The sequence below is a fragment of the Acomys russatus genome, chromosome 30 (assembly GCF_903995435.1).
Source record: "Acomys russatus chromosome 30, mAcoRus1.1, whole genome shotgun sequence".
NCBI lineage: Eukaryota > Metazoa > Chordata > Mammalia > Rodentia > Muridae > Acomys > Acomys russatus.
The window spans coordinates 34448476-34465880 of NC_067166.1; the positions used below are offsets into that span (position 1 = coordinate 34448476).

The 17405-nt window shown below is 44.4% G+C and overlaps 1 protein-coding gene across 1 annotated transcript in view; it reads left to right on the forward strand.

Moving 5' to 3' along the window:
• Adgrv1 (adhesion G protein-coupled receptor V1) overlaps nucleotides 1-17405 on the forward strand; it is a 469943-nt gene that overhangs the window by 142760 nt on the left and 309778 nt on the right. The window contains exons 60-68 of the mRNA XM_051172399.1: nucleotides 3051-3189; nucleotides 3369-3554; nucleotides 3825-4057; nucleotides 5114-5262; nucleotides 7031-7226; nucleotides 7627-7846; nucleotides 9762-9998; nucleotides 11861-12010; nucleotides 13697-14173. Of these exons, the coding sequence (XP_051028356.1) occupies nucleotides 3051-3189; nucleotides 3369-3554; nucleotides 3825-4057; nucleotides 5114-5262; nucleotides 7031-7226; nucleotides 7627-7846; nucleotides 9762-9998; nucleotides 11861-12010; nucleotides 13697-14173 (1987 nt within the window). The remainder of the gene's footprint in view (nucleotides 1-3050; nucleotides 3190-3368; nucleotides 3555-3824; nucleotides 4058-5113; nucleotides 5263-7030; nucleotides 7227-7626; nucleotides 7847-9761; nucleotides 9999-11860; nucleotides 12011-13696; nucleotides 14174-17405) is intronic.

Consider the following 17405-nt stretch of genomic DNA (forward strand, 5'->3'; position numbering starts at 1 on the left):
CCGAGTGCTGGGATTAAAGGCGTGTGCCACCACGCCCGGCTCCATTGCCCCTTTTCTACTTTTTCTCAGAGAAGGGGAGGCACCCAAGTAGTACAACTCACCCTGGCATCTCAAGTTGTAGTAAGACTAAACATCTCCTGTCCCACCGGGACCTGACAAGGCAGCCCAGCTAGGGGAAAGGGATCCATCGGCAGGCAACTGAGTCAGAGACAGCCCCTACTTAGACCTGCCAGTAGTAGCTCTAGGAGTGAGAGTTAACGTCTGCTCTCCTAAAGGGTTGTATCTGAGACCTGTCCTGTAAGTCTGGTAACAAGGTAGATTGTATCTAGACCAGTTCAAGTTTGGTCTCCCGCGTATGAAGAGGGCTGGGAAGGTATCTGAAGCCTCCCATGACAGAAGGTGGCAGTGTGACTGTGTAGCCTGGGTATGAGGTTAAAACAGACCTGCAGCGCTCGCTACCCTGGCTTTGGCAAGGTTGTTGAATCAAGGAGCCATCTGTACTCTGCCAGGTCAAGGAACTTGAAAGCTGGAACTGCCTATAGCTCTTGTGCTGGTTGAACCTCCAGTGGCTGGGCACAGAGGACAAGCCTGCATGAGGGCATTTTTGACTTCCAGAGGCCAGTCTCTCAATAGACAGGGCATGGCTTTTAGGTAGCAGTGGGACTGGTGTCCCCTTCTGGTTTCAGCTGCGGGACCAGTGTCTTTTTTTTGGCTGTATCTGAAACAGGTTCCTGACAAAGCTGCCTCAGGCTGGACCCAGGCGGGAGGGGGCATTGTAGAACTCCATTTCCTTGCCTTGGGGCAGTGGCTAAGGACCTGAGTATAGTTTTCTGTTGTAGTTGAGCCCGTCAGGAAGGCTCCTCTCGGGTTTTAAAGATTTTTACAAATTACTTTTACCAGTTTCCATATGGGGGTGGGGGGAGGTGTTAGAAATAATCCTCAGCCTTTTAGGTAAGATGGTAGTGAGGCCGCAGCTTATCTTAAGAATATTTACACAGACAAACTTTGTTTATACTTTATCTTAATCATTAAAGAATAAGATGTTAGGTTTTATCCCTGTTAAATTGGAGTCTTAAAATTCATAAACACTGTCCACAAAAGAGGGCAGAACAATTTTTTATGATTAATAACATTATATTTAGAAAATAAGGCTAAATATATTTATAAGGTAGTGATTTAAATTTTAACAATGTAAACAAATAAATGTTAATACAGTAGAACATTATAATATAACAATATAATAAATTTTAAAAAGCATATCAAACCGATTAGCCAGGAAGCCTGTAGTTGAATCCAAGGCAACTGGTGGCGGGAGGAACAGCATTTATTTATTTGTCTAGGAGATAGTAAAGACATAAGTTAGAAGTAAAAACATTTTGAATCAGGGTAAAAATATAACCTTGAAAATGTAAAAATCAAAATTAGGTAACCATTGTCAAAGATAGAAGCTGTATTTGGAGTTTAATAAGGATTTGAACACGGCTGGGACCCTTAGTAAAGATGGTGAGCATCTCCGTGGTTTCCCAAAACAAAGATGGCGGCCCATCACATGATTGCCCTCAGCCAAGATGGCCGTGTGGCAGTACCTTCACCTTCTGGGCAGCCAGTGGTGGCAGGTTTTGAAAATGGCAGCAGCGTCAGCAGTAGGTTCCCTGTTGACCCTCAGTGCCTGAGACGGAGTTCCTGGAGTGGCAGCTGCAGCAGCAGCAGCAGGGGTAGCGAGGGATGGCTGCCATCGGCACTGCAGGGGCCGCTGCCCCAGCCGCTGAGCGAGTCACCTGCGCACCGTGGACCTCACGCCTGCATGCGGCTGGTAGAGCATGGCCAGCTCAAAATCGCCCCAGCCGCTGTATGCTTTGAGAGACCAGAGTCTCACCCCTGAAAGTGGTAGGTAGGCTGCGCTGTGACCAGAGTTGCAGGGGGAGCGGGTAGCTCAGTGTGTGCTCCTCCCGCCACAAGGGCCAGTGACCGTCGCAGCAGAGCCCTGGCTGAGTCCAGCATGCAGGGACAGCCATCGGCCCACCTAAGTCCATGATTTTAAAGTATAATTTAAAGTTTACCCAGCAGAGGGAGGGCGTGATCTGACAGCAGAGCTTGTGCTCCCCTGTGGCAGCTGGCAAGTAGATGTGCCTTCAAGCAGTCATCGCTGCTGCTGAGCTCCCATGGCAGTATTGCTGAAGGGAGAAAAAGCACAGGAAAGTAAAGTTTGGAACAGAAGGCAATTTGTTGCGAGCAGTGTGGCAGGTAGATCGAGTTCCATAGGAAGAGTCCCAGAGTTAGGCAATTCAGGAAGAGCCTTCCCAGCACAGGGGAAGATGAGATATAATATGAAATATGCACCAAACAACAGATGGTATCTAGAGAAGTTTATTGTATGATCGTGAGGAGAGAAGGAAGGGTGGGCACTCCAGAGACAGACAGACAGACAGACAGACAGAAGAGAGGAAGATAAACAAGAAAGAGAGAGAGGTGGATTTGTCTCTTTATATACTCCTGGGCAGGGACCACACCTAATGGCAGGTAGGCAATGACATCACAGGTTGCTAGGCAGACTGGGGCAGAATCCTAACACTGGTGAGGATGCGGAGCAAAGAGAACACTGCTCCATTGCTGGTGGGAGTGCACACTTGTACAACCACTGTTGACTTGAGATTTTTATCTTGGCAGCTCTCTGAGGTCCATACCTGATACCTCCAGTTCTTTTCCTTTCCCATGGGTCTGCTCACCCGTGGAGTGCAGTGTTTCTGTTCTTCGTAAGGCACGTGGATGTTAAATAAAATCCATAAACACTCGTTTTTATTCCTTTAAGCCTTCAGGCTTAGTGTTCACTTTTTGTCAGTGTTCATGTCAAGATATGTGTGATCTTAGGGATCTTCCCATTACTACCTTGGAATTCTAAGACTTTTGCCTGACTTACAATTGATTGGTAAAGTTAATTAAAGTCAGGATAGTCTTGACACAAGTGAAAATTGGTTGAAAGGCACAGCGAATGTTTAGGAAAGACAACTCATTAAAAAATATACTAAATATATCTCTATGTGCTGTTGCAGCCTTGTTCGTGGCCCAGGGGTTTCAGGCGAGATCACAGTGTACTGGAGAATATTTCCTCCTTCTGTGGGGGAGTTTATGGAAACTTCAGGCCACCTGACAATAGAAGATGGACAGTCTGCAGCCACTGTAGTAATTCAGGTACCAATGTGGCTGCCTTTTGTTAGTGTGTGTGTATATGTCTCTGTGTGTGTGTGTGTGTGTGTATATGTGTGTGTGTGTGTGTGTGTAATTGGATGGAGGTTACAAAAACCCTGACTTTATTTGGGTAAGACAGAATGGCTTTTTTGTTTTGTTTTGTTTTGTTTTACCTTCTTCAGGCTTTGAGTGATGACATCCCAGAGGAGAAGTGCGCCTATGAGTTCCAGCTCACTGGAGTCAGTGAGGGTGCCGTGCTGAATGAAGCCAGCGTCACTGCCAGCATCACCATGGTGGCCAGTGATGCTCCGTATGGCCGGTTCTCATTTTCACATGAGCAGCTTCAAGTTTCCGAAGCAGCACAGAGGGTACGGTGTGGATCGCTGCAGCTCTTACTGGCACTTACGTTTCTAGTATGGGGATCTGTCCTTAAAATGTGTTTTATTGTTGCTGTCTCTTTTCTAAAGCTTCCCCTCCAAATAGATTAATTCTTCCTAGTATCGGTATTATAACGTAATTTCTGTAATTTTATAGAGTTAAATTTAATTCCTATATCATCTCCGTGAATACAATAATTAGAAATTATTTATGTAGTGGATCAAATATGCAAATTAAACAGGTAAGCAATTCTATTCTAGGTTAATGTCACAGTCATCCGCTCAGGTGGCTCTTTTGGACGCGTGCAAGTCAGGTATGAGACTGAGAGCAGGACGGCAGTGGCAGGCTGGGACTTTGTCCCCACATCAGGGGAGCTCCTCTTTGAAGCCAGAGAGAGGACAAAAAGTCTTCATGTGGAAATCCTTGATGACAACCTTCCTGAAAGCCCTGAGGAATTTACTCTTGCCATCACGAAAGTGGACCTCCAGGGAAGGTAAAGGCCAGGAAACGAAGGGCTTGGAGGAGCAAGAAAGAGGGGCGACATGGGGTCACGACTGAATGAGGAAACTAAGACCGACTGCTACTTTCATAATTTTCTAAACGTTCCCCCCTACTTCCCTTCTGAGAGAACACGAACCTGTTACTCAGCCTGCAAGGCTTGGGGATTGATGGTTACACCTCACAATTCCTAGTGGGCTTAGCCTCACTGTTAACTAGGCCAGTTGTCAGCTGGGGTGGCAAGAATTGATTCCTCTTTCTGAACCATGAAAGGGGTGGCAGCGGAGGCAGCTCTCTTTGGCACACCCACGAAAAGGAAGCAATAGAATGCAGTGTTTCCTGTTTTTGCCTCTTGGAGACCTGCTGCTACGGTAGGATGTGTGTTACCCAATCAGTCTCGGGATGCTGATGAGGGCAGCGGCTCCATCCAACTCCATCCAACCCTGTTTAACACTTTGACCCTAGGCTGTCTTCCTTTCCCTCAGAAGTAATCTTATTTAGAAGTTCTCACCCTTTTAGTACAGGGTAGTACTGCTGCAAAGAATTTGGGAATTGAGGGAAGGACTGAAATTGTTTTAGTATCTCTTGAAAATTCTTTTACTTTAGGAATTGAAATGCTATAAAGGCTTGGCAGTCAAAGCTTGTTTGATGGGAATACAACTCTGGAAAAGTTTAGTAGGAATATGTTGTTATACAAGCAAACCGACTGATTATTGTTTATAATTAAAAACTACATTTCCCCGTAGTCTTATTATTTGTATTTTGTCCAGACTTGTAATTTTGCTTCATATAACCGCTAATACTTGGGAGGAACCTAATTTTTTAAACATCCCTTCACACAAGACAGCCATAGTGTTGGGGATATTTAAGAGCATTACAGGGCTGGGGTAGATAGAGCATCTGCCAAGCATGCCCGAGGCTGTGGGCTCGCTGTGCACTTCTACAACAGAACTAAGGGTACGGGAGGTAAAAGACCTTTATGTTCATGCTACATGCGTGTACATCTGTTGTTTTGTTGTGTTTTAATCTTTGTTTCCTGTGACTGTTCAAGAGGGTATGATTTTACCATCCAAGAGAATGGGCTGCAGATAGATCAACCTCCTGAAACTGGAAACATCTCCATTGTCCGAATCATAATAATGACAAATGATAACGCAGAAGGCATCATTGAATTTGACCCCACGTACACCGACATCTCAGGTGAGCTCAGTTGGCTTCTGCTAATGGCCACAACATTTTCTGAATTGCAAAGCCATCTGAATTCTTATGTGCACAGTTTTTTTTTTTTTTTTTGGTTCGATCACAAAAAAAAAAAAAAAAAAAGCCCCTATACTTGTATGTTTACATTAAAAAAATATTTTCACTTACTTTAAGGTAGTCTTGAACCTCTCTGCATTTTGCAAAGCCAAGTGGCTACCCGGCTTAGAAAAAAAAAATGATCTTTAAATTTTAATGACTACTTTTAAAGCTTTGATAAAGGGCTGGAGAGATGGCTCAGTGGCTAAAAGTGCTCGCTGCTTGGTGCTGCCTCATGTAGATTTCTGTCGCAGAGATAAAACACCATGGCAAGAAGAAGCTGGGGAAGCGAAGGGTTTATTTCCTCTTGTAGCTTATAAACTGTCATGCGAAAGTCTGAGCAGGAACTCACGGCAGAAACCAGGAGGCAAGAACTGACCAGAAGCCATGGAGGAACCCCGCTTCCTGGCTTGCTCAGTTTGCTTTTTTATGCCACCTAAGACCGCCTGCCCAGGGGTGACAACCCTCACAGTGGTTGGGACCCTCATACATAGATCTGTAATCAACACCATACCCCCACAGATTTACCTAAAGGCCAGTCTTTTGGTGCTGACTTTTCAAGCAAGATTTCTCTTCCCAGATATGTGTAGGTTGTATCAAGTCAAACAAACACCAAGTAGCACAGCGCTCTTGCAAAAGATGAGTTTGGTTCAACCACATCTGGCTGCTGACAAGTGCCTGTAGGTCCAGCTCCAGGGATCTGATGCCCTCTGCTGGCTCCTGGGGGACATGCACATTCAAAGAGACATATACTTGGATAAAAATTAAATCTAAAATGCTTTTTTTTTTAAAAAAGGAAACCGTTCATATTTATGCAAATTTCAGTTTTATATGATCATAGCTTAGTGCAGAGTGTGATCAGAATTGAAACAAGCATTTTACTGTCTTGTAGCTACAGATAACGTCTGGGCTGCCTAAATTCTTTGTTTTAGTCATCTTGAAAGCTCAACCAAATCATCTTCTGAATGTTTTCTAAGGACTTTTGGAGAAGCCATGGCTTATCACATAAGCTGTTTTATGACCTTCAGCCCACTAATGGTAAAGTGGTGTTGCATTTTTGCGTCAAGAAATAAATAGGATTTGTTTCTATTTACTCATTTTCCATTAATTCATTGTTTCTGGGAGGAAGTTTTGGTGATGTATTGTTTTTAATTTAAGAATTTAACATTTGAAAATGAAGCTAAGCATTGATATTGATATTTTCTGATAGATTTTTTTTTCTAGGACCAGGAAATATAATAGTTTACATATGTAGATTTTTAAATATTCACATGAGTGCTAAGGAGATAGCCCAGTGGTTAAATGCATTCACTGCCAAGCCTGCCAAGCTTAAATCAGTCCTGGAAACCTTCTGATGAAAGAAGGGTTCTGACTCCAGCTGGTTTCCTCTGAGCACCGCACATGCGCCGTGTATTTACACAAGCACACACACACAACATAAATGAAAAATGTTGGGTGATAGAACTAGCATAAGGCCACCCACTATGCACCGTTTGCACTTCAGCTAAGTGTGTAGAAGCAATCCAAAAGGCTTCGAGATTCGCACACACTGTGTGTTTATCTGCCGTAGTCTTAAGCAGGAGTCTTATTTGTACGAGGAGGGCCATTGTTTTTAATTGCATAGCTCAGTCTGGCTGAATCGTGTAAAAGTCAGTTGCCTTTTCCGTTTCAGTGGAGGAAGATGCTGGCTTGGTTACAATTCCGGTGCTGAGGCTTCAGGGGACATACGGCCGCGTGTCAGCCGATTTCAGCTCCCCCAGCGTCTCTGCCGGCCCAGGAGGCTACATGCTGCATGGTAGTTCACTCACCTTTCAGCATGGGCAGAACTTGAGCTTTATAAATGTCTCCATCGTCGGCGACAATGCAAGGTTGGTCATATCGGAAACAGAGTGGGCACACATCACCTAACCTGCACTCAAGCCTCTCACTGCCGGTGCGGTTCCCGCTGAGAAACACCACTTGAGAGAGATTGGGGAGCACCACGAAAGGGGATGGCACCATGCTTGTATCCCTCATTTTGTCTCTCATAGCGGAAATAATTTCTGTTCCTTACACAGTCCAGTCTACCTTCTGCAGTTAAAAAGAAATCTAATGACTGGGTTCTGAGAGCTTCATGTTGAGTGTGCTTTCTGCTGAGCACCCTCCTCCTGGTGTGTGCCTGCTGTGCCTTGAATATGTATGGCCAATTTTGAAAATGACTAGCTATTTGGATTTTTACAAGCATTTTAATATGTTTAGACTCACAGATTGCTCCTTCTTGCCATGCAGTGAATTTGAGGAGCAGTTTGAAATTCTGCTCACTGGAGTTGCTGGCGGAGCGGTCCTTGGGCGCCACCTAGTGAGCAAAATCACAATTGCCAAAAGTGACTCTCCATTTGGCTTCATAAGATTTCTCAACCAAAGCAAAATTTCTGTCCCTAACCCCAACTCCACAATGGTTTTACACTTGTTGCTGGAGCGGACTGGAGGACTCTTGGGAGAGATTCAGGTACAATTACTCTTCCTGGGATGTTAAACGTAATTTTGATGTATTATATATTGTGTTGGATTTGCTTATAGTATTTAGTACTAATTGCTTGGTAAGTGTTACGTGGCTTCTGAGCCTGATGAAATCTATAGAAGTGTATAAAACATCTGTTTTCAGGAGATGAAGCAGCAAATTAAGAAGTGAATGAATGAGTCTAGTAAAAATCGGTTAGTTCAGTAGGTAGAGGACATATTTGGAAATGGTGTGATCACTGTTTTCACAGTACTCACGTGGATATAGTAGCAAATGAGTAAAAAGAAAAAAAGCGTTATTTCCATAGACTCTGGTTGTAACTTTGGATACACAGCCTGGGTGACTTGGGTTCCCTAGTGGTGGGGTGGGTTGGGAGGAAGGATCCTGTGGAGTAGTAAGCCTGACCCGTTGGCGGGAGGAGTCCACGTGGTTGGGGCTTAAAATCGACAGACAACAACACGAGAGGATCAGGAAGCCAGCAGGCCGTTGATCACCTAGGTTCTAGACTGATCTCGAATCAATTCAGGATGTCACCGTAAGTGCAAAGAGCCGTTAACAGAGACTCAGCAGAGCATCTATCGCCATATTCTCACTTGTGTAGCTCACCTATAACTGCTATGTGAAAGATGGATTGTCAGGAAGTCAGCGGATGGGGCTGGAGAGATGGCTCAGCTGTTAAGAGCACTGTCTGCTCTCCCAGAGGTCCTGAGTTCAATTTCCGGCAGCCACATGGTGGCTCACAACCATAGATAATGTGATCTGATGCCCTCTTCTGGTGTGCAGGTGTACATGCAAGCATAAATAAATAAATAAATAAATAAATATTTAAAAATATAAAAGAAGCCAGCAGGCAGAGCAGTGTATGAGCAGGAAGCATGCTTGGGAGGCCACTGTCCTTTATTCAGTTCTGGGTGACTGAGTCAGAGGTGACAGGATATAGCAACCTGGGTTAAAGGTGGAGGCTGAAGAAGAGAGAAATTGCGAGTGACTACCAGAAGCAACCAGAATGTGCTCCCTGGCTTATGAATTTCACTGCTGGGCTGACTGTTTAAGAATCCCAGTTGGCACGTGTTCATTTGAAAGCCTGCTAGCCGAGCCCACGGAGGGGCCACATAGGCTGAGATGAGCTCGCTGTCTGTCAGGTGACCAGAGCTGACAAGACATGCCAGCTGCTTGTGTGTAGGGAGCCATTGAGACCGTGAGTCTGTGAGTGTAGCTAGAGTTGGGAAGATTATAGAGCGGTGTCTGAGGCTCAGCCTATAGGAATCTGAGTAAAGAAGGCTGGACGTGAAGGGTGAAGAAACCCGGGAAGGCAAGAGTCCTGTAAGCAGCACGGGAGACGAGAAAGGAGAGGCGCAGTTTTTCCAGGAGGAGGGAGTAGTTCACTGTTGCTTAAAGAGAGAGCAATAAGCGAAAAGAACTGCACGGTCTTTTCCCTCCAGACGATACGAAAAACATACAGGTTAGAATTATAGAAACCCAAAGATGCATTTGTTATAATGCAAATATTAGTTTCTGACAAAACTTATGGACACTTATACTCATTTTTACAATGAGAATTTAAGTATATTCAGAAAAAAAAAAAAACTTCACACTACAGAATTTCCAGTTTTGGTGTTATTCTACCATGCTCTGATTGGCAGAATCCAAGTGCACACTGGCCGGTGCTGGACTCATAAACTTTGCCAATGTTTTGTAACATGTAAGTACTTAAAATACAATTTCCTTGTCCTAGGATGATCACAAATGCCTGGGTCCATTATTCTCAGCACAGTTAAGTCAGGAATTAGCCTGATGTGTTTTAGAATAGTTTCATATTTGTACCCTTTCTAGTGGCACATGTACTGCAAAAGACCCTTGCTTAAAATTAATCATCTCTACTAAAACCCAACATGCCTTGCAGGTGAGCTGGGAGATAGTAGGGCCCAATTCTGAGGAAGCCTTACCGCCACAGAATGGAGACATCGCAGAGCCAGTGAGTGGGACCGTCAGTTTCGGGGACGGAGAAGGCGGTGTGAGAACCATCGTCCTCATCCTCTGCCCTCATGAAGAAGCCGAACCTGAAGAGACGTTTGTTGTTAAGCTTAAGCCTTTGAAAGAGGCGAAATTAGACCCGAGAGCTAAAGCTGTTATGCTAACAGTAAGTCTCTATGCATTCTCCACAAGATTTCAGAGTTAATGGATTTATCAGGCAGTGATTCTATTGCTTGAGACACGTTAATGCTGAACAGATGATGCTAAAACACTAGACGGAGTTGGGGATGTGGTTCAGTTGGTGTACGGCTTGCCGAGCATGCACGGAGCCCAGGGTTCCCCAAGGACCAGTGTGTGCTGGTATACACCTATAATATATCCCAGCATAAGGAGGTAGAGGCAGGAGGATTGTAAATTTAGGGTTAGCCTCTGATACAGTGAGTTGGAGGCCAGTTGGTGTATAGGAGACTGTCCCAAAACAAACAATAACATGACGTTTTAAATAATTCCTACAAACTAAACTTTCTCATTTTTATATTAATTACACTGCAGTCTCATTATTGATAAGTCTTGTTAAAATTTTAATACAATGTTAAAGTACCTATTTTGTAGTATTAGGGACGATTTGGTATGTGGAGAGTACTTGACATTTCTAGAGAAGAGATATTTGTTATGTCGTGGTAAACGCGGTATCTTTGTCACAAGTTTTTAAAAATGAAATTTCTAACGAGTCAGGAAGTAAAGGTTCGTGTTCATTTAGCACAGTGATCTGGTGCTCGGTCTGACCTGGGTTCAGTGTCTTTCCTGTGAATCATGCAGTCCAGCAGAGGAGGCTTCTGGGTCATCCAGTCCAGCACAGGGGACTTCTGGGTCATCCAGTCCAGCACAGGGGGCTTCTGGGTCATCCAGTCCAGCACAGGGGACTTCTGGGTTATCCAGTCCAGCACAGGGGACTTCTGGGTCATCCAGTCCAGCACAGGGGGCTTCTGGGTCATCCAGTCCAGCACAGGGGACTTCTGGGTCATCCAGTCCAGCACAGGGGACTTCTGGGTCATCCAGTCCAGCACAGGGGGCTTCTGGGTCATCCAGTCCAGCACAGGGGGCTTCTGGGTCATCCAGTCCAGCACAGGGGACTTCTGGGTCATCCAGTCCAGCACAGGGGGCTTCTGGGTCATCCAGTCCAGCACAGGGGACTTCTGGGTCATCCAGTCCAGCACAGGGGGCTTCTGGGTCATCCAGTCCAGCACAGGGGGCTTCTGGGTCATCCAGTCCAGCACAGGTGGCTTCTGGGCCACCCAGTCCAGCACAGGGGGCTTCTGGGTCAGCCAAGAATGGCTTCTAAAAACAGTAAAGAGACCTGATGTGTTTTGCTTTAGAAAAGAGTGTTGTTCAGGGTCTGGATCTGTTAGTGTTTTCCAGAGAAATAGAACCAAAGGGAAGCACACACAGGCATATGTACACACACAGGCACATGTAGACAAGCACACACACGTGGGTACACACATTCATGCACACGCACAAGCACACGTGCTTATATAACATGTTTGGAGGGATGGGAGTTGGGGGCGTCGGCCAGTTGGCAGGAACCAGGAAGAGTTGCTGCAGGGGTCTTGGTGTTTGGGGCTGCAGGGTCAGGAAGCTCAAATGTGGCTTCTAAGTAGCGGTCATCCACCTTTTCAAGTTTAGTCTTTAGTCTTGGAGCTGATTGGATGAACTCTGCCCACATGATTGAGGGTGATATGCTTTATTTAGAAACAGCTGATTGAAAAGTTAAACCTGTCTACAAGTTCCTTCGCAGCGATATCAAGAGTGGTCTTCCACCAGACGGTTTCACGTCACAGCCTTGTCTGTTTTATGCATAAACTTAAGCAGCCCAGGGCTGGACAGTATTGCTCACTGGTAGAGCCCTGCTGAGCATGCGCAACCACGGGGTCTGCTCTTCTGGTTATCCTTACATTAATCTGTTAGACGTTGCTGTTTTGTCATGACTATTCTTTATCCTACTTACTTCCGGTTACTATTTGTTAGATACAAAAGTTCGGTGATCCGAACGGCGTCATCCATTTTGCTCCCGAGTCTTTATCGAAGAAAACATATTCAGAGCCATTAGCGTCAGATGGAGCCACACTCATCCCATTCCTCGTCAGGAGAGTGAGAGGCGTCTCTGGAGAGATCACGGTATTACTGTTTATTTGATGTTTCTGAGGGACCATCGGTTTGCCTCACGTGTGTGCTTAGGGGAAGAGAGAAACTTTATGTTCTAGTTAAAGATTTTGCTGACTTGAAGTTGCTAGGCTCTGCAGAGGAATGGAGAGGCTTATGTGCCTTTGCGTCCTGCAGGAGAACTGGCCCTGACCTGCTAAGTTAGACTTGGCACAGTGAGCAGAACAGACCGTTTTCACCATCGTGATGGCTGCTGTTTTCTATGTTCTCATTTGCTCTAGGGGGAAGCCTCCCTGCTTAAACTCCTCAGTGACTTTTGTAGATTGCTTGTTACATTTGTCTAGGCTTTGTTTCTCCCAGGACCTTTGCATGTAAGCAAAGGTTTCCAAAGACCCACAGCTAGGGTTTGTCGGTGTCGCCTGCTTAGCATGCTCTTGGGAGCTCTGGTGGTTCCGCTGAGAAATAAAGATCTCCTGTTTGCTGAAACCATCATTTGTTTCACAGTTTGTGAAATTTCTCTAAGAACTCCATTTCTCCTCTGAATTGAAGATTAGACTTTTTTTTTTTTTTTCATTCAGAAGTTTGTGGTCTGGTGGGAGCACTTGTGACGTAATGATGAATTATCATTATTTGAAAGAATATTTTATTAAAAAAAGCAAAACAATTGAGTTTTATACTTGGAAAATTTTTAGAAACTTTCCTGTTAAACTTGCCTGTAAATAAAAACACCCCACACCAAAATTACCTGACTCAAAGTCTATATGACTCGGTGAGCTTTTACACAGTTAAAATAGGCATTCAAAATGCAAGTTGCTGAGCAGCACACTAACTTCCAGTCTCAAATACATTTTGTGTACTTACCCACCACCCAGCAAACAACAATAACACAAAGCCACGGCAGGATTAGAACCGGAAAACAATTCTCTTTCTGTCTTCTTTCATAATTAGTGACCATGCCCTGCACTGTGGCCTTCCTCAGCCCCGAATAATTAGTGTTCCTTGGTTTTTTTTTCTACATGTTGCACTGTAGCCACATGCGCATTTATTTGCTTACATATATGCATGTATTATTGGCTAGATTCCACAGATGAGGGAAAACATGCAGTTTTTTTTTTTCTTCCTGAGGTTGTGTGACTTCACTTGATTTTATACAGTCTAAGTTCACCCATATTTTCCAGCAAAAATTTTATCTTCATTTTCTTCAGAGCTTAATAGAATTGTTAAATATGTGTATATATTGAAGTGTCATTCTCCACTCATCTGTTAACGGACAACTAGGTTGATTGCAATTCTTTGCTCTAGTGAGTGAATATCTCTACAGTATGGCATGGTGTCCTCTGAGTGTATATACAGGTGTCATTTAGGATATACCATATACTTATTTTTGCTATTAAAATACTGTTTATGGCTCACAAATTGATGCAGAATGGCATGTTGGAGTTTACTTGCTTCTCTTTCTCTTTTCAAATCATGCTCTTATTTTAGAAGCAGGTGAATAATATGATTTTAAAAACACCCTGTTCTTTAGATTGTATAGGAAGGGAGCTAATGTACTTCCAAACTAGCATATACGTCAAAGTTTGTCTTAATGTAAGAACACTTAAGTTATGTTTTTTGTACATCCAAGAGGGACTAGCGCTGGGAGGTTTCTTGCTCCATGCACTGCATTAGATGACTGCTGATGTCTCCCTTTCACCCCAGGTGCACTGGGAGCTAAGCAGCGAGTTTGATATCACTGGGGACTTCCTTTCCACCAGTGGATTTTTCACCATTGCCGACGGAGAGCGTGAAGCAAGCTTTGCTGTCCATTTGCTGCCGGATGATGTGCCCGAGGTAGAGGAAGAGTACGCTGTCCGGCTGGTTTCTGTGGAGGGAGGCGCCGAACTGGAGCTGGCAAAGTGCACCACGTGGTTCTCCGTGTCTGGGAATGACGACCCGCATGGCGTGTTCGCCTTGCGTTCAGAGCATCAGTCAGTACTGCTCGGGCAGAAGAACCTCTTTAGATCCATCCAGATCAACGTCACCCGGCTTGCTGGAATGTTTGGCGACGTGGCTGTTAGGGTTCAAATCCTGTCTGACAATAAAGAAGACCCATTTGCCACTGACGATGGAGAGAGAGAGCTGGTGATCCAAGACGGCGCCGGATATAAAGTAGACGTGGTGCCCTTGAAGAGACAGGTTTGTAGCACGCCTTCAAGTTCCTGAAAGTTCCAGCAGAGCTCCTTTGGGAGAGCCCTTGTGTCCCTCCTGATCAGTTGAAAGGCTTAGTTAGATAGTTAAAGGAAACCATAAGACCGCCTCAGAAAATGCATAGCAGTTACTATATAAAACTGGTGAGGAAAATAAAGAGTTGTAAGAGAGAAAGTGGAGGGTGGAGTTGATCAAAGCACGTTATGTGCACACATGAAATTCTCAAACAAACATAAAGCTATAATCATGAATGTAAACACCTATCCATAGTGTCACATTCTGACCATACTCAAACCGTAATATGCTGAGGAACACAAAACGGCGTCGCTTTAGCTTTGCAATGAATATATTTCTGTCGGGTTTTTGTGGTATGCGGCCACTGGTTACTAAGGCTTGCCGTACGGCAGTGTGGACCAGCCCATTATTTTTATCAGGCAGTACTTAGAGTACAGAATTGCTCTCAGAAACAACTACACAATGCATAGTATAGGGACTAATGGGCCTGAGATCCCTAGCCACCAGGCTGTTTCTGGTGGCCTGTGGAACAGTTTGAAAGGCTGGTCATTTTTTTTTTTTTTTCCATGTCACATACCTTAATAGTATTGTTTGAAGCATCATTTGGTTTCTTAAATACCATACTTGAACTATTATCTATGTGGTTTTTTTAAAATATATCTTAATTGCCTTCATAATTTTTAGTAAAGATTAGCAGGATCTTACTAGAGGATGTATATATAAAGCTTTTTTTTTTTTTTCCTGCACATGCTCACAGCTTTCACTAATCTATTTCAAGTTGTATCTTGTCCGTCATATACCTTCCAGGGTGGGTGACGCAAAATACATCTGAAACTATTAGTGATACCGTTTATGCTTGCCTTTTTGAAAATCACCATAGTTGAACTTCTATCTGTGTATTCATTCACACTCTCCCCCCCCAAGGTGTGTGGTGTACATTAGGGGTTGAGTTTCCAGGTAAACGTGTGGAATACATGAAGGTTTATATACACACGAACCCAAGATAGGACTTTTCCCAATGGTCATCATCTTCTGTTTACCCTCAATGCATACAATAAGTTTTTCTTCAAAATCTGAGGTTTTAGTTATAAGACTTTTCATAAACTTCTCTCTGCTCTACATACTGTTGGGTTAAAGTGGGGGCTTTATACAAATAAGCTCCAGAGAAGCACCAAAGGCACTCGGGAATTTAATCATCTGTGCGGTGGCTTCTGATTGTTAAGTGGGTCTGCGAATGGGCAAGGTTCCATCAGACTATGAAAGCAAAGAGCATCCTTAATGTTGGCCGGACACCGGGACCTTGGGTTGGACTGTAGGCTGTGTTACTACAACTGGGTTTCTTCATGGGAGCCACAGACTGACAGTGAGACTCACTGTCACACAGAAGGAACCAGTCTTAGTATTAGAAGTGGGTAAGTCAGAACGCAGTAGCAGTTTTACCTTTCTGCTTGGACCAACGGTCAGGCACTTGGACCACACTGGCTATTGTAAGGTGCTCACTAACAACAAAGATGATTGGAACCTCGTCACCACTGCTGTGCACTTTCTGCTTGTGCAAAAGAGTCCCTACTGTCTTGGTTGGTTTCTATCAACTTGACACAAGCTAGAGTCATATCCCTCCGTAAGATCAGCCAGTAGGTTAGTCTGATATTTTCTTGATTGGTGATTTAGACAGGAAAGACCAACTCACTATGCACAGTGGCATCCCTGGGCTGTTGTGTAAGGAGTCAGGCTGAGCAAGGCATGAGGAGCAGGCCAGTAAGCAGTGGTCTTCCACCGCCTCTGTTTCAGTCCCTGCCTTCAGTTCCTGCCCCGACTTCCTTCACCGATGCACTGTGATCTGAGGGTTGTAGGCTGAAATAAGTCCCTTCCTCCCCAAGTTGCTTTTGGTCACAGTGCTTGTCACAGCTAAGAAACCGTATATAGAAGCCATGCAATAGCAGCCAATTACAAACACACATGGGCAAGCAGTGTCATAGACACACATGCATAAGATAGGATAAGCTACTTGGTTTTTGAATTATTCGTTTGATTTTATGTATGTGAGTATTTTATCTGCAGATAGGTCTGTGAGCTATATGTGTTTCCTGATGCCCACAAACCGGAAGAGGGTATCAGATGCCCTGGGACTGGAGTTACAGAGTTGTGAATTTCTATCTGTGGGTGCCAGGAATTGAGCCTGGGCCCTTTAAAAGGGTAGCCAATATTCTCAGTCTCTTAGCTGTCTCTCCAGCCTGGTCATAAGTTATTTTTATTTGTACACAAATATTCACTAAAAGCAATTATCTAGACTCTTAACATTTAGGACCCTAACATGGTTCATGTTCAACTTTACTGTCACTTGCCCCGGGGACCTGTGTATACTGAATAGGCCATTAGCCCAGGGCCTAGGCAGGAAGGGTCAGATGACTTGGCACTTCAGATTGGTGCCCGATGCTTCATTGTTTATGGAACTGGAAAAAAGAAAACCATTAGCTACCCTCCATGAGTTCACCTGTACGGGGCAGGACATCTGGAAAAGGAGAAGTGCTACCGACAGGACTTACAGTGTGCTTAGCAATGACCTAAGCGTTCTGCTCAGAGCACGTCATGGCGTATGTCTGAGACAACTGCGCATGCGTTGTGTGTGAGTTTAAGGACAAGATCGCGCCGAAGCTCACTGAGGTCAGCGAACCCGCTTCACAGGCACGAGTGCTTTGGTCAGCCACCAACAACGTCAAGTTTCCATAAGAAGTTACACTACTACAAGTTTCAGATAATTCTAATGAGACAGTAATTCGTACGTTCGGGATTTCGCAGTTTGCTAGTTGCTAAACTTTTGGCATTGCTAACCCAGCGCCCGTGCTAATGATTTTTATTTGCCCAAAGTACTGAAATGGCAAAGGCACCCGTGTCCCTGTCCTTTCTGAGTAGCTGTTGTTGGAATCACTGGTTACTGCTTGGTGAAAAGGTCAGCAGCTGGGTGACCCACCTCCACCCCATTCTGTGTGCTTTTCCCATTTTCTCGGCTCTGTGCAGATGTCTCCTGTGGTTCTCAGCATTCTTTTTTTTTTTTTTTTTTTTTTTGAGTCTTACTCAGTATTTATTTTTTTTTAATTTTTTAAAAATTTTATTTTATTAATTTATTCATATTACATCTCAATGGTTATCCCCTCCCTTGTATCCTCCCATTCCTCCCTCCCCCCCATTTTCCCCTTACTCCCCT